Source organism: Lutra lutra, chromosome 6 (assembly GCF_902655055.1).
Source record: "Lutra lutra chromosome 6, mLutLut1.2, whole genome shotgun sequence".
Classification (NCBI taxonomy): Eukaryota; Metazoa; Chordata; class Mammalia; order Carnivora; family Mustelidae; genus Lutra; species Lutra lutra.
Window position 1 is genome coordinate 150,726,821 of NC_062283.1, and position 22,021 is coordinate 150,748,841.

General features: G+C 43.5%; 1 protein-coding gene across 5 annotated transcripts in view; it reads right to left on the bottom strand.

Annotated features, from left to right (window-relative positions):
- Positions 1 to 4,848: 4,848 nt before the first annotated feature.
- PDE10A (phosphodiesterase 10A) overlaps positions 4,849 to 22,021 on the bottom strand; it is a 293,855-nt gene continuing 276,682 nt past the window's right edge. For all 5 annotated transcript variants that reach the window (XM_047734525.1, XM_047734526.1, XM_047734528.1 and 2 more), the window contains exons 19-22: positions 16,071 to 16,182; positions 12,973 to 13,053; positions 10,489 to 10,577; positions 4,849 to 8,127 (exon numbers count right to left, since the gene is read on the bottom strand). In XM_047734525.1, the coding sequence (XP_047590481.1) occupies positions 8,010 to 8,127; positions 10,489 to 10,577; positions 12,973 to 13,053; positions 16,071 to 16,182 (400 nt within the window). In that variant the 3' untranslated portion in view covers positions 4,849 to 8,009. The remainder of the gene's footprint in view (positions 8,128 to 10,488; positions 10,578 to 12,972; positions 13,054 to 16,070; positions 16,183 to 22,021) is intronic.

The window sequence follows — 22,021 nt, forward strand, 5'->3', positions numbered from 1 at the left end:
ATCATGATTTCACGTGGCAAAAACTCAGTAACTCAGAAGGCTTAGCAAATGGGGTGTTTTGATGCACGATTTTTCTAGTTAATACAAGGGCAAGCAGTTAAATATTTTTTTTCTTTTTTTAAAAAAAGATTTTATTTGAGACAGAGAACGTGAAAGAGAGAGAGCAAGAGCACAAACAGGGGAGAAAGGCAGAGGGAGAAGCAGGATTCCTGCTGAGCAGAAAGCCCAATGCGGAACTTGATCTCAGGACCCTGGGATCATGACCTGAGCTGAAGGCAGAGGCTTCACTGACGGAGCCACCCAGGCGCCCCTGGCCTGTTATGTTATTTTCTTAATGTATATTAATTGTATCCATGTGTCTTAGTTTTTCCATATGCTAAAATGTTTGGTTTTTTTCCCTAATGACTAAGCATTTACCGTACACTGACAGCATCATTCTGAGCAAGACCTCTACCTGATTAGTGATACAGGCATCTGAAAGGCTAGACATTATGTGATTATGTGTAATGACCAAGTAAAAAGTTGGAAGCTTGTGTTTCAAATTAGTTCCTGATTTTCTTTTCTGGTCAGTTTCCTTTTTCTCCTCCATGTCCCTCAACGAAAAGTCTACATCTGTGGGCAGTGGGTGGGAGGCTTCTGCTTTGACAGCGAGAGAAGGTGAGGGGAGGAGGAGGGCAGAGAGTTCCCAGAACAGCACTTCTGTTTGGTTTCTGCTGCATTAGGCTTCCGTATCCTTCTTCTTCTTCTTTTTAAGATTTTATTTATTCATTTGAAAAAGAGAGAGCACAAGCAGGAAGAGCAGGGGCAGAGGGAGAAGCAGGCTCCCCGCTGAGCAGGGAGCCCAACATGGGACTTGATCCGGAGACCCTGAGATCATGACCTGAGCCGAAGGCAGACACTTACCCAACTGAGCCATGCAGGGGTCCCAAGCTTTGGTATTCTGATGAGAACAGCAGCAGGTGTGGATTACTTGGAACGTGTTTAGGAATCATCTCGTTAACTATGCGAGATTTTCAGGTCTACAAATGTGTAGTTTCACCTCTCTGGGACGGACGGCGCAGGCGGTAATCGCAGAGCAGGTGCACAGAAAGTAATGGCAAAGCAGCATAGGCTTCAGGGAGATGGAGCAGTTGATTCTAAACCCAAGGAAACCTCGTGCGTGTCCTGCCTTCTGCTCCTAATTCCCTCCTTCCACCTTGCACACATTAAGTGCCTACATTAAATGCATGTTTGCTTGATAAGTGTTGCTCTTCAGGGTTTCTTTTGCTTCAGGACATAGATTCATTGGAGAAATGTTCCTCTCCTCAAAGCTCTCAAGTTACAGAAGATTGATGGAAAAATCAGAAGTGTGCATAATTAAGGATTCAAATTAAGACCAGCTCTACAGAGTACCAATCTGCAACTTGAGTTACCAAATAGGTTTATGGATATATTAATTCATGAAATTCATTTTAACGCAGTCAACATTTTATTCGGTTTCACAGGAAATGAATGCTTTAACAAAAACCCTATCTTCAACACATACAGTGCTACACACTCCGAGGGCATTCCGTTAGTGAGAGTTGGTGGTGCAGGAGAAGTCCATTTTAGGGTCTGTCTACACTTTTGTCTAATTAACAAGGCTGTGGACTCTCATATTTAACAATGTAACGGGTCTTTATTCCAGGAAACATTTTGTTAATGCCCAAATTGAGTTCTGATATGTTTGTGGTGGGGAGCATCTATGGATACAAATGAACTTCTAACTTTTTGGTCTCAAATATTGACCATTTGCCTGCCCACCTGTTGGTAAGCAGGGATAGCCAAATAAACACAATTTCTTTAAGCTGTCAAGATAAAGCCATGAGTATACTTATTGTGATACACAGATGATGTGAGGTTTAACCGACTTCTTTAACCGTCTTCTTTACCGGAACAGAGAATCCCAGCACTTAGACACATAAGCATGCACACAATGGGAGTCCTTCCTGCTCTTGCCCAAGAGAATCCGATGGTTCTGGGGGCCCCTGGAGGCCAGGGAAGTTATTTCAGGAGTCTGAGAGTCAGCACTCGGGGGCCACTAGCTTTGTTATCTGAAGCACTCGTTCTAAAAGACTAGTTCCTCCCAAATAATCTTCGAGCCTTTAAAATTATACAATGGAGTTAATAAATCATGTTATACAATTTAATGTTGTATGTTGATTCATCCTTTCTGCTAGGAAATAGCTGAAGCAGACACACCTCATCTCGCCAAAGTGAACTTGGGCTCTTCCACACGGACACACGCTGACAGAGCCATGGCCGCGCCTCCTCAACAAAGCATCTCTTCCCTTCCCCCCAAATGACAGCAAATGATAAACGTGAAAAAGGATATTTTAAAAACTCTGTATTCAATTATTCACACCAAAGGATATCCATTAAAATTATGAACATCTCTACATATATTTCATGTATCATACATATATATATATACTTTGTATGTATAGTTACATATCGACAAAAAATTTCTGGCTGTCCTAAGCATGTAAGTAAAATCAAAGCTCCATTTTGCAGTGTCACACCCATATATGCATATATACCGGCAGTTTGAATTATGAATTTATTTACAACGTGCCTTGGTTATAATAAATGATTACTGCTCTATTATACAAACGTAACGGTAAAGGTTTCTTTCAATACAAAGACTGCAAATGAATACATGAAAAATTACACACATGTACAATATTTATAATTTATAAATGCAAAGTTAAGACCTCTTTAAATTATTGCACTTGTGCATTTTACAAAGATTTTTATATGTCATACATATAAAATAATTGTTTTGTTTGCTAACTCATCAACTACAATGAAATCGGATATTATTAACTTGAAATCCTTTCTCCTTCCAAAAGAGAGCCCACTACAATGTTGGTGGTAGAGCCATCAGCTCTACAAGTCGGTCTGTTAAGTGTACTGTATTTTGGACAGCTTATAACCCATCTTACACCTTAGCAGCGTGGGGTCAGCAAGATCACAGCTGGCAAACCCGGGGGGTAACTGAACTAGGTAGGGATATAGGAGTCTTTTGTTTCTACAGAAAGCCACCTTTCCTTTTCAGAAAGATTCAAGATGCTGCCTATCTCTAAGTTTTGGTAACTTTCACAGTGTTTGGGCAAGCACAGGATTTCACGTGGGTCACTGGGTTGGGTCAGGTGAATAGGTCCGGGCATTGTCTAGAAATACCTTCTCCAGATCAATCTGTTGAACTTTCAATGTGCACACCAAAGGTATGCGTAGAACATACACCATACAAGAGATCGTACGGGAAATAATGCTCCCCTGTGGCATTTACATTGGCTGTTGGAGAGATGGCACAGGACTGCATATTATTCAAGTGGCTAAAGGAAAAACAAAAGCTGCAACACTTATGGTCTCATCATATTTCAGGTGAGCTGAAGGACCAGATGATACTTCGCAACCCTCCCTTGCAGCAGGAATGAAAACCTTCCATTTATACTTCTGCACACACACAGTACCTCAAGCTACCGGCTGGCAGTGGGTACGTGTATAAACTGACTTCTCTACTTGACACACGGCATTCCGCTCTTAACTTGCAGGCCAGGTCCTCGAATGACACCGACCCAGCAGAGGCACGCACGGGTCTGCACGCGTTCAGTGACCGATTGCTCACGCTCGCTTTAAAGCGAGGTCCAACGATGCGGGAGGCAAACGGCACTGCTGTCCACTGTGGGGCTGAAGAGGGGGAAAATCGGAGCAGGTGAGTGAAGACAGTAATGCTTCTTTGAATTTGAAATAGCATGTCTTGGGAAACAATGTCTTTCTCCTTATCACACCCCTTTAATTTAGAACCAGAACACCACTGAAACTTCTGTCTTTCTTTTCTGCTATTTTTACCATCACAGAAATGCGTCTAATGCTTCAGACAACCAAAATATCCAGGACAAAAAAAGATAAAATCCAGAAAGGGTATAGTGCTGCTTTGGGACTCACTAATTGAAACTTAAGATTAAGTGCTTAAAGAAATGGGCAGAATGTCTATCAGGGTAAACACCTGTGCAAAGACTGAACAGAGTAGCCGGGCACTGCTGACGGGCGGGAGACAGGGAGGGGACAAGAACCAATGGCGTACTCGTCTCGGTTACGGTCTACAGAATTTAAAGTCAGGCAATAAAAGGGATACATTAATGTGACTAAATGAGTAAGTCTTTAAAGAATTAAACCCTAAATAAAATCAGCAAAGTGTAGAAAGCCAACACATGTCTGAAATAGATAAAGGTCAGAAGTGATTTTCAAAATCTAAATCATGCAAAGGTACCTGAGACCCAAAAACATCACACCCGCCATAACTGCGTCACAGTTCTTAGAAGTTCTTGCAAAAAAGATGACATCTGCACAGTTCACTGCTTAGAGTCATCAGGGTCGGTGTGAATGACACCAAATAAAGGACAGGATTCTGACGAGGAGAGAATGGCCCTATCCCCTCGGTTTGATCCAATTACCACCGATATGTCCCTTTAGATGTTTTTAGTTCTAGTTAAGCAAGAGAAGCAAAATAATAAATATATGAACCAAGAAGCAAAATTATAGTATTTAAAATAAAGGCACAGGCCAAGGCGTGGTGAATAATTTAGTTCCATTAAAGCTCAAACCTTAATTTTGAGTTAAAAGACCAGAAACGTAATATTCAAACTAAATCTATTAAAAAATCCGGGGAGCTAAGGTTTTATGCGTCTATGTGTGTCCTGTACAAACACAGCTAGTGTGCCCAAACATACCAATAAAGCAAAGTCACTGAGACTGTACAAAACTTAAAAAAATCTAAAGCTATCTGAAAAGCATGCTAAGAAGAGGAAACCTACACTGGACAAATCCTGTTTCAAAGTAGTTCTGTTTGCGTCGTCGTGAGAAAAGTCACCTCCAGTGGCACCCTATCCTTCCTGCTGAGGGAAGAGTCCGGATGAGGACGGCTATGCTAAGTTGTTCCGCGTGGTCTCTCTTCCATGACCGATTTCTGATGAGCCCCGTGGGGATAACGAGCGCTGGGAAGTGGATCTCAATCTTGCCCCAGGAAAAGGGCCGTTTTTGAGAATTACTTTCCACATCCATTTTATTTAAAATAATTCATTAAATCAAAATCAACTACTAATTAATAAGATGCTTGCAATTTTTAGAGTTTTATTCCTCTGCCTACATTCAGTATTTCATGTTGTTGGCATGCATTTCCAAGAAAATTTCTAGCTAAAAACTTTATTCACTGTTTCTGGGAAGATAATGAAATAATTGCATTTGACAAGAAAATTGTGTCTGTTATAAATCAGCACAACCAATAAAAACTTCCACAAATTGAACAGCTGGCTACCAAATTTATACCGAATGGGGAAATTTGGGCCCAATATAAAATGCCACCTTCATGAGAAACTCGTCAAAACCTTTGGTAATAAAAACCATCTGCCTTTTCAAGAAAAGATCTGGGAAAAAGATGAGAACAGAACTCAAAAGTTTGTCTGCTAAGTACATCTGCCCCAATACAAAAATAATCGTAACTGCATGTTTTCCAAAGCAAATTATTGACTAAGTAACACTGCATCGTGAGCCCATTTAAGCTAAATGATTCCTAACTAGATCTTAAGAATATTAACAGTTTACATTAGAATACAGTCCTTCCTTTGTTCGAACTTTGCTTTGATTGTGACAATATATCAAGAGAAATCAACCAACCTATAAACCCATGAATGTTTCTTTGGAAAACTGTTCAAGGTACAAGGTCAATAATATAAGACAGCTGGCTCTATCAAAATAAGAGAATTTTTGGTAGTAATTTTAGAAAAGCAATCTTAAAAAGCAAAAATAGCCATGAGATTCCCTCCCCTCAGGACTGTTTCCTACATCAAAAAGCAAAATTCATGCATTCCTTTAAGATCTTTTTAATTAAACCGTCTCCAGTGGTATTTCGAGTCAGTCGAGTTCCAATACATGGCCATACTAACTCTTGGGATTGAAATTTGATTGGGTGGGTCCAGTTTCATAAACCTGAGCGCAGAAAAACCTTCAACATTTTAGAATTCAATTCTATAAATGCACTAACATGAAAAAAGGACTTTTCTGCTCACATTTTCCAACACACAAAAAATCGGGTTTTGAAGAATGGGGACGATTTTTACTTTCTATAGATGTGTTTGCATCTCTATCCTTTATACATATGTACTTCCGTAGGTGTGTGTCAAGCCACGGTGGTATTTCTCTCTTTAGATATTTCATTTTATCTCATATTGTATAACCATAATAGCAAGTGGAGTGCCAGGGAGGGAAGATGGCAACTTTCAGAAGCCCAGAAGGAAACGGAACATATAGTGTTAAATTTAAAATAAGAACAATGTTTCTATATACCTAACTCTGCTACAACTTAAATCATATTGTAGGAACATGTGATTTCTTTTTGCAAAAACCATATGGATAACAATGTGTACAGTACTGAATATGTAAAAGCATTATTTTAAAAATTTATTTTATCAAAAGTAATATTCCAGTTTCCTGCCAAGTGAACAGCAGATAAGCTGTTTATTACGGATCTGCCGATCACTTCTTGAGACTCTAGTTCTCTCAGTCCTTCAGGTCAGGACTAAGCACAGCTCTGGAGGTGACCTTGCCATTGCGCTAAAAATCTCGACAGCTTTCACGTGCACCAGAAGTGACTGGCTTATAATCCTTGTAGGAAGGGGTCCAGACTCTACTTTTGTGTGGGTTTTTTTTTTTTTTTTTTCAAAACACTTACATTGTAGAGTAATATTAGTCTACAAAAATTATACAGAAGACTGTCCAAACTACAGGTTTGGATGTAGACACTTGATGCTGGAGCAGAGGAGAGAGAACAGAACCGCGCCACGATGCGTTCGCAGTGTGTTCTCCTCCCTCCCGTCGTGGACAGAGCACTTGGGAAACGGGACCAGGAAGCACAAAGCAGGGGCCGGACCGGGGGATGAGTGCATCAGAGCAAAGTAAAAATTACACAAGACTTAAATTTTATGGTTTAATTTGGTTTTAAGAGAAATGTATGGTATTTTAATTAAATAATTCATAGAATAAACCTCTCACTTTGAATGTGAGTCTAAAATTTTGCAATGACACCAAGTGAAAATATAAAGAAATCATTATTAAAATTCACATTTGACATCCCGTAAGACCTGTTAAGACAAATTCATATGCCTGGCTTATTTTTGTTGTTGTTCTTTATGCAAAGGGTTTAGAAAACGTGCCTACAATGAAGGAAACAAAAAATAAAAAAAATTCTTTGACATTTTTTGAACTGACACTTGGAGTTCTGAGATTTATTCTGATGTATATCTGCACCTCTTCTCAAGAGGATAGGAAGGCTACTTCCTTTAGTGTAAATCTATTCATCCAAGCCCCTTAGTATAAACTTAAAGAACACACTTTTCATCCACCTCGCTTTTAATTCACGAGGCTCTGAAACAGGAATCTAGTTTCCATCACTGATTGCAGAAAGACACTTACTGTCACAGTGACGCTTGTCCCAAGGCTGTCCGCTATAATTCACGCTAATTACGAGTAGGTCACACACGAACATTCACAACAGTAATGTGTAAAAATTCCTATTTATAACCAACAACATCAAAGCAACACTGGTGTTTAAGCCAAAGCACAATACCATAATAGTACCATGTTAACCCCTCCCTAGAAAGATGCAGTGGAAAAGTACCCCCTTCTGAATAATGCTTGTCCATTTCCACTAAGGCCTCAGCCACGGCGCCTGTTAGAAAAGGCCAGTTCACAAAGCAGACGGAGCCCCTGGGACGGCGGCTTTCGGTCACGGGGTGGTCCTGGGCGGTCACCGTCTCTGACGCGTCACAGAGGAGACTGGCGGGGGTCATCGGCTTGACGTGTTCTCTTGATGCTACCTTCTTCGAGAGGCTTGTGCCCCAGTTACAGGTGTAGGTTCCCCACGAAAAGAAAAGGAAGAAAAGTCAAAGAAGCATGACGAGCACGTGTAGGCGGGACGGCTCGAGCGGCCGTCAGTCGTCGATCTTCACAGGCAGCTTCTCCGAGGGCCCGTGGGCCGCGGGCTGGGATGAGATCCACACGGCGCTCTCCTCCCCTCGGATCACCTTCTCCCACTGGCTGAGGTTATTCCTAAGGACAAAAGATGCGGGGACAAGGGTGTTTAAAAAAGGATTCTGGGCCGGTCTCCATCATTCATCCCATCCCCCACCCTGCGAGGCATAGCTGAGCACCGTGGCCTTCTGGCACCTTTCTGAGGCCAACAATGAGCAGCCGCTGGGAGGCGCAGGGTCCCAGCGAGGCTCCCTGCTGAGGTCCCGAAGCTCATTTCTGCAGCAGAGGCTGCAGCCAGCAAGGATCGGGAGGTTGGGGGGTTGCGAACCTTGTCCCAGGAGCTCCAGGCGACGGGGCAACTGCTTAGCTCAGCTCAGGACATACCATTTCATAATCAGTGAGGAAGGAGGACCTGGGAAGGGGCACGAGCCACAGGGTGTCCTAGCCAGAAGCACGATGGTCAATGGAGAGGAAGGGAACCCTGGTGGCAAGAGCGTTCGGCCGCAGCGCCGACAGCCAGGGGCTCCCGCTGTGCAGGCGGACACAGCGTGCCTCTTGGGGTCCCTGCCACCTCATACCGGAAACTGGGGAGTAGCCTTATTTTGAACACTGTGTCATATATAAAAAGTCACCGTACGTTACATGCAGTACCAATGTTAGAGATTTCTTTGTTGCGGTAAAGGCATCTTTCTGTTCTGGCACCTTGTGGTCTCAGACTCAGCCTGCTCGTCCCCCTTTCCATCGGTTTTTCTCTCTCCAAATCTGCGGTTCAAATGCTACGGGCGTCCTGATCTCCTTGAACAGAGTGACCACCGCCCCCGCCCCATGTGGCTGACCAGGCAGAGATCTCATCAACACTTCCCACCTCGTACCTTGCTTTCTTAGACACAAAGCCAAAATCAGAAGGGAACCTTGCACTGGCAAACACAAAATTCATACAAAGCATGCACAATGAAAAGACACCTCTGGATGAAAGAAATCTCTAAAATGTACCCTGAAAAATGGAATAATTTTAGCTTCTGTGTCATTTTACCACACATTATTTGCCCAGAGCCTAAAGAGATCTTTGATATACTGGAAAATAGACACTAAACTGATTTTGCCATGTTTCCTTAGATACCAATGAATTTTTTTAAGTGTTAGTAAGATTAAAATGGCCTTAAAGAGATTCTGTGGTTCAGCCAAGTACAATGAAGGAGGAACGCATCCAGTCTGCTGGGACGGAGGAATCCCTATCCTCCCGCTCAGTAACGACAGCAAGCGCTCATTCTGCCGGCTCTGGGTAGTTCACGGAAAATACAGATAATTTTTAAATAGGAAAGGACTTTTGACTGTTACCTACGATTTTGTTTGTAATGATATGGATTTTGATTGATATCGACATTTCTCTTTGGTGGGGCACTGACTTGTCCAACCCAGTTCCACTAGGAATGAGTCCCAGCTCATACTCCACGTCGTCCACACGGCTTAGCCCGGAGGTAATAAGACGACATTGTGATGCACTCGCTGCGGAGAAGGTCAGTGACCGCTCACGAAATCAGCTGGGGTGTTATGTTCACTCCCCAAGAGCAGAGAAGAGAAACCATCGCTTCCGCAGGAAAAAACAGGATCTTTTTTTCCCCATCTCCCTCCTTATTGGTTTTCTTTGTTTTCCTCATGATAATTAATTCACGAAATAAGTTTCAACAGCAGAGGGTGGCGGTATACCAAAGGCCTCGGATTTGTTTAAAATCCCACATCTGTTCTGTCCCGGACTGTGTGCCCACCCAACCCCCAAGGGTGCTCCGTGGCTGAATAGTTAGAAAAACCAGCGGGACGCCAGCTCTCTTGCAGAAAAGCAGCACATATGGCTGCTCTGCTCATTGCCCTTTGACTTCCCCAGAGGGAAATTCTTGTCAAAGTAACATGAAAATCTTAAAAAAATTCCAGTGTTCTCAGCTAAGCGCATCCCTCAAAAGCTATGAGAAAAGAATGCAGGGGAGTCTGAAGCTGGGAAGGATGAGAGGGGGCTCATCCCTCTTTGGGAAGAAACTAAAACTCACAGAGAAAGAAGGTCCCAGTCAAGGCTTCCCTCGCCTTCCCCTCCTTCCCCCTCCTCGCCCCTCCTCCTTCCTCCTGCACACAACGAACTGGGATTAAGCTGAGTCCCTCCCCAGCAAGCAGCCCTGAACACACATTAAGGGCCCGTATTTTTAAAAACGCGTTGGGCGTGGATCCCTGGATCCTAACAAAACAAACCAGATACCTCCCTGCTCCTTTTTCGTGAATGAAGGACTTTACGAACACCCTTAACGTGGCCTCGGCGCCGAGGCAAACGCAGCCCACGAAATGACAGCAGCGTGGCCGGCAGCGGGGCGCAGCACGCACACTGCGGGAGGAACCCCCCGCCCGCGCCTGGCTCTGCCCGCGCCGTCCCCGCCCCGCCGCGGCCGGACCTACCTGCAGGCTTTGAGGAGCGGCTCCGTGGGCGGGAAGATCTGCGTGAGCGTCGTGTAGCAGGGGATGGCCACGGCGTTGTAGAAGCCCAGCTGCCCCGCGCGGAGCCGCGCGCAAGACACAAAAGGGTACGTTAGCGACAACCTCTCAGCTGAGGCTTCTGTTCTCAACCCTAACTGTGAAATGTTCCAGTTCTGTCCCCCGATGTGTAGGCTCCATGAGCACGGCTGCCGGTGCCTTTAAAAACGCCTTAAAATACCTCCTCGAAATAACACACACAAAAAGAAGTTCACCCCAAACCCAAGTTCAACATTCAATGAGGTTCCATTCACAGATCAGTCAACTGTAATTCAAGCCCTGTTCTTGTCGCTGGTCAAAGTTCGTTTCTACCACGGACATTTCAGAGTCGACCCTGCCCTTCTTCTATTCGGCGGCCTCTCCTCCAGCTCAGAGTTCGCGAATTGGTGCAGGTGTTTCGCGGGCTTGCTACCCTCGGCTGTGGGTGTCTTGCGTGGTCTCCCGAGACTTTCTTCCTCCCCCCTCCCTGTTCTCGACCTACAACAAATCTCACGGACTGTATCCTCGTTCTCTCATGTCACAGTTCTCTTAATATGCTCAATTTCACAGTTTTTCAGCTGTGGTACTTTAAAAAATATATTAAGTGGCATTTTATTAGGAATTTCAGGCCACAGTAAATGCTGCTGGCCCAGACTGGCCTCAGGAAGGCTGGATACAAACGGCCCCTAGGCTGTCGGCAGAGAATGCAGATGGTCTAGCTACAGTAACTGCCCCAGTGGCTGACACTGTGGATAAGATATGACGGGCTCTCTGGATGGGGGACCCCCAAACCAGGGCTTACCAGTTTCTCTAAAAAACTGAACTTCAGGGAGATGCACCAAAGGATACAGAAGAATGGAATCTCCTGGGTCCCTTTCTGCTTTCTGCTGTTGCGGAGTCTATCATCACAATCACCTTCTTAGCATAATGCCTGTGCATGCCTATCTTTGACTTTGTAAGTCAACACAGAGACTTCTCTTATCTCAATATTTTAGCAGATATCATGGAGCAGAAGATCTCGAGAAAGAAATCTTGGGAAGTAGAGTATTTTCTTATTATGGAAAGAACATTTTAATGGTAGTCACAGTTCAGAAGTAATACAGTTGGCAGAATATTAGCCGATCACAGAGATATTTTATTTAAAACTCGCTCATGCTATAAACGGATCTGCAATTTTGGCAAAACCCCAAACTCTCCTCTTAATTAAAAGGCGTTAGAACGGAGCATGTCCTCTAATGGCATTTCCCGCTCTCCTGTGTGCTCTGCTGGGGTGACAGCTTAACTATCTAGAAAGAAGAACTTTGTTAGATCCCTATCTTAAGCCATATGACAAGATAAGTTTCAAAAGAATTAACAAGTCAAATATAGAACAATGGAAGGAAGAGTAACTAAAGAGGAGTGAATGTTTTTACAACCACACCGCTGGACAGGAACCTCACAATAGGACATGGTAAGCCGACGCCAGGCAGGGAAGACAGAGGTCTGTGAGCACATATATGGGAAAGTTCCATAAACAACAGTAACAGGAAAGTAAACTGCAAGAGCCACAGGCACCAGGCACGTGGGGCCAGGCACGCCGGTGCGTGTTCAGGAGGGAAGGAAGAGGGAGCGCGCGATGGGACGCGGCGGCGGCTAGGAACGGGGGCGCACTGAGAACCTCGGACCCTGATGGGGAGAAAACCATGTGGCCCTTCTCTGTGCCGACGTTTCCCGAGAACTGCGGACTTGCCTCAACTTTGGTATGAATAGTGAATAAATTAACTTTAATTGAAATAGGAAAGCTTGAGAACTTAATCCAAAACCATCATCCTGTGATCTTTCTAAAATGTTTTCTAAATGAAATCCTATAATTATTTGTCCATAACTAACTTCCCTGTTATGGTGTTAGAAGTTTGGTAGTTTAAAAAGACTATAATCTGAGAAACAGATCCTACCACACACGCAAAACGGACAGGCATGAGAGCTGTCAAAACATTGACGTAAATCATGTGGTGAGACTTGCAAAACTAACAATTAATATCAACCGTTGGTAAGACAAAACGCAGAATGTACTAGAATACCAAGCATTGTTTGCTAGGAAAAGTGGGCCTGGTGAGAATCTCCATAATGTTACCCTCTAAAAAATAACTGTGCATTCAGTGATGAATGCTTTTCTGCTTGTTAAAGACACTAACAATTCCAACTCATCCATCCCTCCATTTCAAGCAGTCGCTGCCGTGACTCCATCTGCAGAAGGAGCTGATGGCATGGGTAGCTGTGGCTTCTTTAAACCCAACTAGGATTTCTTATCCTGGCCTTCCTGTCCCCAAACTCCTTCTAAACACAGAAGGTTCCAAGTGGTCCTGGGTTCTACGAGATGGCGTATACGTTGAATTTACGTGTGATTTTATGACTGCCTTTAATTATTTGACTTCTCGACAGAATCCATACCTGGCCTTGTGGGACCTCATCCTTCTTGTCTCTGTCCATCATGGGAATAGGCTGTATTCCCAACTTCTTCATCTCATCACCCTAAGAGAAATGGAAAAAACCAAGCTTTGTCAACTTATAAACAGCTCTCAAGTCTTGGTATTAATGAGTTGTTCCCTTCATTCATTAATTTTCTTCACAATGGATAATGTTTTTTGTTTAGTTGACCCAAACAAATGTCAAAACAATGAAAACAACGTATCATTGTTTGGTTTTTATCCTATGTTATTCTCAACTGAATTACCAGGAGCACAGCCATCTCTCCCGGTTTTACTGTGCAGAAGTTAATGAAAGTCGTGACAAGGGGAGACCGACAGAATAGTGAGGAGGACAAAGAAGAACAAGAATGGAAGGATCTCAAGCCCTTTCCTCACTTATTCTTCAAATGAATGTTCGTGTGTGCTGAATGGGATGAGGCGAGGCTTTAGGGAGAAATACTATATATCGAGAATGGTCTGCTAAAATGTGTTAGTAAAGATACAGTGTAATTGGCTACACATCGCCATACAGGATATACTCACAGATGTTTATTGAAGTTTTTCTATTTTGCAGGCTCTGGGGTAGGTAACAAGCAAATATTTCATTTAATCTTCATGAAATACTAGGAGTTATATATAATGTTATCCACATTTGATAGATTTTAAATTATCTTCCTCTTTTTAGTAATTTGTTAAAGATGGCTACAATCTTCTTTCTCAACATACCTCAACCTTTACCTTCCTACCCTGCTATCCCTCACCTTTCTTCATTATTCAATTATTTTAATTATTTCACAATCATGCTTATTTTTAGAAACCAGAGGTAAAGAACTAAAAACATCCTAGATTTGTTAAGGTAGGTCCAAAACAAATGATGAGGACCCCCACGGAGGGTTCTACTGCAGGATGGAGGCACCTGAAATACAGCTTCTACTCCAATGTTATCACTTTAAATATTAATTCAGTGGTTCTCAAACTTCTTCTTTTCCTTTTCTTTCTTTTTTTTAAAAGATTTTATTTATTTATTTGATGGAGAGAGATAACAAGGAGGCAGAGAGGCCAGCAGGGGGGTGGGGAAGCAGGCTCCCTGCTGAGCAGAGAGCCCGATGCAGGACTCGATCCCAGGACCCTGAGATCATGACCTGAGCTGAAGGCAGAGGCTTAACCCACTGAGCCACCCAGGCGCCCTTCTTTTCCTTTTCTAAGTGAGTGAAATTGCACAGGCCCCTGCTCAAGGTTATTAGAAGCCCCATAAGTAAAAAGACTGAATAAATAAAGATTTGACTACGTACAGTTCTCACAAATAGGATCAAGGCTACAGAGGAGAGCAATGCAGTGCTGCAGAGTACGCATCCAAGGGACATCTGGCCCAGTGTGGGGCTGGCAGAGGAAGCTGCAGAGGGCAGGGCGGGGGTTGGGGGGTCTCGAAGCTGACCTAGATGGCTGTGAGAGGGACTTGACTCAGGGAATCCAGAGGGGCTGAGACGTGGAATAGCCTGGGGAGGCTGTGGGTTTTGGAGGTCAAGTTCGTGATTTTTGTCTTTATCACAACAGCATGGAGGGACAGACTGGGAACAGAATTAGAGCCATCCCTAGCCTGCAGATGTGACAATGAAGGCACAGAGAAGAGTCACAAAGCTGGTCTGAGGTTTGATCCCAACTGCTACAGCAGGACGCCCATCTCCAGCACCAGGACATCAAAGAGCGCACTCTGTGTGACTGTTAGTCTAACTCTAAAAGAAAAGGCAGGAAGAGGGGGTAGGCAGTGGGGACAGAGACGGGGCACAGCAGACATCTGGGAGGCGAGCCAGCAAGACGCAGTGGTCATGATCTCTGCTTCCTCCCATGGACTGCGAGGTCCCTGAAGATGACATCCATGAGCACTTTGGGAGCTTAATCAAATCTTTGTGCACTGTTTAATCAGTGCAGAATACAGAGGGGAAAATCTACATAACATATGTCACATTTTGATTCGTATTTTAGAATACAAATACAGCTGTGAAACTATGAATTACATCAGTTAAATAAAATTATTTGCAAAACAATACACTAACTTCAGACCAGTTCTCTGTATGTGATATTTACAGAATGTGTTGCAGGTTATTACTTTTAGACACATATGTGAATTAAGTTAACAGGTAATAAAGTTAGGGATTATAGTTCACAGACACGTATCTTTAAAACCACCTTCTTAACTGAGTCTGACAGTAACTAGATTCAGGGATACACACTATAGAATAAGAAAAATCATGCAGGAGTTTGGGCACACACCGTGTATGCATTCTGGAGAAATAACTCTCCAGGTCTGTGGTCCTCACCCAACAAACATTTTTGGGTTTGCCATTGTGAAAAAATTTAACATTATAAATCGTTTCTACTGAACTATGAACTGAATGATTGGCTGGTTTTTACTTTTTACATCCATTCTTTTATATGGGTGAGGCTGAATGGTTTGAATCAGCAATGACCAAACCGTTCACCCTCCAAATTTACTTCTTCAGGAGGAGGTACACAAACATTTTGCTTCATTTGTTTCCTTAAAGTCATCTTTGAATATGCAGGGGGCTAGGTATTTGTGGGTTCATGTGAACAAGAGAATGCTGTGCTCCTTCCTGGACAATTCAGAAAGCAAATTGAGAAATCTAGCACACATTTCTGGTAATTGATGTAATTCAGTCAAGAAAAGGTACTAATGAAAGTAAAGTCCCACGGTTGCCTCATGTCAGGACTATCACGAGTTAGAAGCCCACATATTCTGTGGAACTCATAATGGACTGTCTGGAATATTGACAGAATCTCGTATGTCTATGGCACAAGGTGATTATGTCCCCAGTTTCCAGTTGCAGACACATACAGCCTGTGACATGGAGGGACCCACGGTATCATGGCTGGATGTCTGTATAAATGTCCTTACATCTGTGTGGAAATGCTAATGCCTCTGTTGCATGTGGACGGGCAGGAGTTTTCTGAAGTAAGTAGCAACCTGAGCTACTAAGACATTGTTACGAATGTACCCATATATTTACTTTCTCATCAGACTTTTTCTCACTTTTAATGTTCATATAAAAATAAAAAACATACCTCAGCCCAGAATTCTGCATATATATCATTTGCTGTCAATTTTGTAACCGGCCATAGTTTTGTTACAGAGCAAAGATCACAGGCAGTCATCATCAGACCAATGACACGATCTCTAGAACACAAGAACACAAAACAGGTCAGCCTGGCATTTGCACGCTTGCAATAAGGCTAGAAACACTTGTGCATTTTCAAGAAGGCTTCAGTAGTCATTACTTGGCAGGGAAGCAAGTGGAATGGAAGAGCAGTGTTGCTTCACCTGGAAGGACACGGGCCCCCTCCGTCACCACCCTGTGAGGGGTTACCATACGCCCCTGCTGCCTCAGGGTTACTGCTGTAATCAAGACAGTGTGGGCATAGCCCTGGGCCCACCTCTGTCCTCCCGGAGTTCTGCAAATGTACAGGGTGAAGAAACCTTGGAGAAAATAAATCTACCTCAAGTGTTGATATAAGAAAAATGTGAGGTGCGGAGAATAGGGCGGCCTCCCCACAGCTCCAGCAACACCAGACAAGGCCAGAGCGGGGCAGGTCCTCGGCGCGCTCACTGTCCTCCAAGTTCAGAGACCGGGTGTGACGGGAGTGGCCTCCCCACACTGTGCAAATTCTAACCTCCAAATGGAATGAGTTCTCTTTTTCGGTTGCTTTGCATTCACATTTTGACTTATTTTTTCCCTAAATGTGGCTTGGTTTCATCTTTCCTCCTTTTTTTTTTTTTAAGACTTTATTTATTTATTTGACAGAGAGAGATCACAAGCAGGCAGAGAGGCAGGCAGAGAGAGAGGAGGAAGCAGGCTCCCTGCTGAGCAGAGAGCCTGATTCGGGACTTGATCCCAGGACCCTGGGATTATGAACCAAGCCGAAGGCAGCGGCTTTAATCCACTGAGCCACCCAGGCGCCCCACATCTTTCCTCTTGAATAAAAAGAAAAAACTGCTTGAAGACTTCAAATGGACATAGCCCTACCATTTTCACAGATTTGGTCTCGGGACATGTGGTTGCCCTAAATAAAATCTATGCGTGATGGCTGCACGAACTGCTGACTAGTAAGGAATTTAACACACTGACTTTATGAAACAAATTACAGAACTTAAAAGGCAAATCATCTAGAAAGATACAAAACTGTGTAACGAATGAGAAGTGACCATTTCCAGCTCACATGCACATTTTAACGAGTCCCAGGGATCTGCCGCTGCAGAAGCTGCCTCACCTCTCGTAGCCCCACAGATGGTCCCCATCAGGGGCACAGCCCTGCCCTGAGTCCTGAGCCCATCCCCAGCAGGGAAGACGGCATATTAAGGGCGCCTGTCTGTTGATGAAATGGCACTCCTGCACACAGACTCCTGGGTATCTGGGAGACCCTCCCTGGTCTGTTACCTGTGTCTTAGATGCTGCCAATCACTTGCAAGGCTCCTTTATTTCCCATCAGCCCACTTCCTTTAGGCCATTTCCCTAATTAAGTATCGCTTCTACACCCTCACTTTTCTTAAGAACACTTCTCTCTATCAGGGCAGACTAAGCAGCTGATGAGACTTCTGTGCACCCTTCCTGTGATGCCCAGACAGACACTGTGTGAAGAACCAAATCCCTTAACGTGATCAGGAAACTCATATTTTCTTGATGAGGGAGTTTCCTAAGCACTTTGTGGTTTAAAGGATGAATACTTCTGGATTTGGGCTTCTAAAAGAACGAGTTTGTTATGTGTTTATTCAACAGAACATGAACATGAAACTATGACTGTTCCATAATATTGAAATCATTCAATCTCTAATCTATATTCACAAATATATCTCAACATTTATTTCTGTTGGCTAAGCATTCTAACAAGCTTTACCTCAAAAAAGATTTCTTATCTTGTAAGTCCACAAAACAAGAAATGTTAACAGAACTGGGCACTGTAGGACGCAAGGAACCAATTTTCTCCCTGGACGGGATTTCACAGGTAGTGTGCCCACTAGGGTTGAGAAGACCACGACCCAGTTGTCATTCATATTCACTGTCAAGATTACATAGACAAAACAATTCAACAGTAATGATTTTACTGGTAACCAAAAAAGAAACAATAAACAGGTAAGAAAGTTTTATTAAATGCCTTAATAAGTTACTTATCTTTTACTCTCAATGACAAATCAGTTAGATGGTCATGGTTGTCTGGAAATATTAATATAAATTGGAATCATTTTATTTCTTCCTGTGAATGGACTGTAGGTCTAACTGGGACAGACATTTAATTCATCATGTGTTCTAAGAAGCAACCATGAAAGGGACAGAGTCTTTGCTCACTACTCTAGGTACGGTCTTGTATAACCCAGTTAGCAAAAATAACCAAAAGCCCAAGGCAATGCCTACGTTATACTTTCAGCGAGTTTGACTACATTCATTCATTCCCAGATCTTTTGAATGCCTCTACGTATCAGGCACAGTGATAGTACTGAATCAAGCAGCCCTGCTCTTATAGAACTAACATTCTAATATGGAGAATACGCAGAAAATAAGGGAAAACATTTCTTGGAACAAGCTTGTAAAAATTATTGTAAAAGAGGCAGAACCACGAAGATCTGTGAGTCCCAGTAGAGCTGAGTAGGTGTGGAAGTCCTACTGTGTCCATGAGGAGCTCGTGAGCCTGAGGAACAACAAGCCCGTCTGGCTGGCATGACGGGCCGAGGCACAGCACGATGCTGCCTGGTATGGAGGCAAGGCAGGAGTCTGCTATTCCAAGTCCGACGGTCACACAGCGGAGGCTGTGAGCGGAGGACGGACGTGCTCCACACTGCAGAGAGCTCTTGGTGGAGAATGGCTTGTACAATTGCAGGGGCGAGGGAGGATGGGGAGCGGTCACTCAGGAGACCACCGCGGTGTAATGAGACAGGACAGCAGCACTATTTGGATGGAGGCAGTGGTGACTGGGACAGGATGAATGCTCTGGGGGTCCGGTAGAGCCAAGGGGAAGCACAGTCACATCGGCAGGAGTCATGGTGACAGAGCCCCCCTTCCCCGCCTCCTCTTTCTTCTCCTCCACCCCATGCATCAGCCCAGACCAGGCAGCGGAGCTAAACACACGGGGGTCCATCAGGATGTGCAGACACTCTCACCTCTCACCGGGGCTGTCCTATCTTAAAATTCTCCTCCCACAGCAGAAAATCACAGAATCACAGAACTTTACCGAAGGAGAGGACGCCATATAGCTCGCCGGATTTCGGGTGGATTACTCTCCCATTACGCTCCCCACCCCTGTCTGCCCCCCAACACTCTACAAGGTTCATCAGCCACGGATACGATGTCCTACTGGAAGAAAAGCAGAAATATGCAGCTGGACCAGATGAAACAAAACTTTATAAAAGATTTCAGATGGAGATAAGACGATTACATATTATATATTTACATATATATGCACATAAAAATGAGTTCTCGTATGATTATTATTACAATTCCTCATTTGTGTCAGTTCTGGAATTCAAAGAGACTGAAGGACTGGCTGATTTCCACAGTGAGTTCGAAATAGAAGACTTCTCTACCCTCGCTGTGCACTAGGCTCTGACCTCACTCTGGCCTCCGCAATAGCGTGGCCCAGATTTAAAACACAGTAACATTACTTACTTCAACCCAAAGTTATCAGCCAGGGTCCTAACGTGAAAGAGAAGGCTCCCCCGGGGGAGGGGAGATCGACTGAGGGGCCGAAGGGAGGCCCAGGATGGGGAGGCACCGAGGGTCAGGGGCGGCATACAGGCCCTGCCCTGGGCCCGAAAGGGCAACGATACAGAGCTTTCCCCAGAAGCACTATGAAGCCAGGGCCCCACAGGGCAAAGCCAGGGGAGCAAATGCACGAAATCTTCTCTCCTCCCATCCTCTCATCTCCTGTCACTGCCACCGCTCTCTGAATCCAGACAGAAGCTGGAGGGAGGGCAAGGGAGCTGGGTGACCCAGCCCCTACAGGTCGAACTGGGAAACATGGTCAGTGGACGTGTAGGCCAAATGGAGGCTACTCAGATGACAGGAGGACCCAAAGGGGAGAGCCGGAGGCATCAGTCACACTGAAAAATATGTTTGAAACTCAACTCAAATATCAAATTACACCCCTTTATTCATGCATCAATAGAAAAATGGTTTTAAAGTCAAACTTTTTACTAATCTAAGAAAACCTGTTCCATTAGTGTTTGGGGACCCAGGCTAAAGTGTTTGGATAGTCCAGCATAAAAAAACTGTCCTGGAAAATAGAAAAAAGAAAAAGGAAAGGAAGATAAATCCAGGTCTGCTTATCTAGAATGCTCATCCACAAAGAGGTAATCAAAGACCAGGTTTCTCTTGCGAGGTGGTCTTTACTACAACGCAGCAGAGGTTGGGTAAAGTGGGGTCCAGTAGCTAAGTAAAGAGCAAGCTTTTGGGGTGTGTTTTAGCAAGTGTTTTGTTTAGAAACTACTATCTAGTCTTATTTTAACTCTTCTGTTTCATTTTAAAATCCCATCACACACAATATTTGAAAAGAGACTAGATTAAATCATTTTTCCCCTTAAGTTATCACTTTAATTATCTTGTTTTTAAATTCATCTTCAAGAAATTTTAAATCACAGTAATAAGTAACTTCAGTAAATCATGTTTATGATAACGACTTCTCTGATAACACGACTCATTCTGGCTATTTTTGAAACATAAAACCAGACTCAGGATGCTATGGATTCTCTGAAAATATTATTTGAACAGCTGCAGAGTCAAAACCACAGAAGAGATGTTTGACTCCTACTCTATCTAGTGACACAAATAATACAAGTAACTCTTCGATAGAAGCGTAAGCATGGTGTAGCGATGAGCTCACTGAAGTCAACTTTAATCCAAGTTCTCAATTCTTAATTTTATAGAATTCTATGTTGCTTCTTCACGAAATATCATCAGGAGAAAAATGACTACATGTCAAGGGGAAATCACTCTTGAGCAAGTGTGTGTCACGGAGGGATTTGCTATTAAAAATCTTTGAGAGCCCTTACCTGGCAACATGCACTACTCTAACTTTAAATCAGGTGAGGACATTAGCAATTTCACATGAGAATTAGTTTCCCTACATTTTAGGTTCTTCAGATGAAACACAACACACACCTAGGAGAATGAGGTCGTCATGCATTTACTATGGCAGGTAGACAGAGATGCTTAATTTTAAATAAAGGATGTACTTCTCTAGACAACATGTAACTTCACTAGTGGCCAAAGTCTGCCATTGATTTCCTCAGATGAATATCATCTTTTAGTATTAATTCTAGGTATAAAGAGAGAAGCCACTGTCTCTCATTTATCAACTATCCAATGGACTAATTATAAGTGATATCTATAAAAATTATCAATGAATATTATAATATATTTGGGTACAGACATTTCAGCAACATCAGAGAAATGGATGGATTAAAAGTATAAAAGAGAGTCTCTAAAAGGGAACAGGAAATCATCATCAAAAAAGATACTATACTGATAAGCAAAGGTAAGCAGTAAAATAACAGAAACAATAAAATCTTTAAAAAATATATATTTCCAGTTTATAGACTACCCATTAACTAATAGAGAAAAAAATAGCTTGTGAAGCATCATCTGTTTTAAACAGTTTGCAAAGAGCCCCTTGCTACTGTGAATATGGACCAGCTAGCAAGGGAGACCCCTGCCCCTTGGACAACATCAGAGCTAACAGCCAGCGGAATCAGGGAAGACAGCAGTGGCTCCTGCTTCTTTTGGGCAGGAACTACTCGAGCAAGAAAATTAGGAGTGAGATAAAAAAGCTAGCAACATTCGGAGTTGATACCCATCCCTTCTGTCCTATGCCCAGAGGAGCTATAGTCGACCACTGAGGTGAAATACGTCTGCCACCTGCAGGCCTCCTGGAGGAACAGCTGTCCTGACCCAGGCGATGGCCTCTAGGAGTGTCAGGAGCGAGCGCACAGCAGTGACAAGATGGCTGGTGGAATACACATCTAGTCCTAG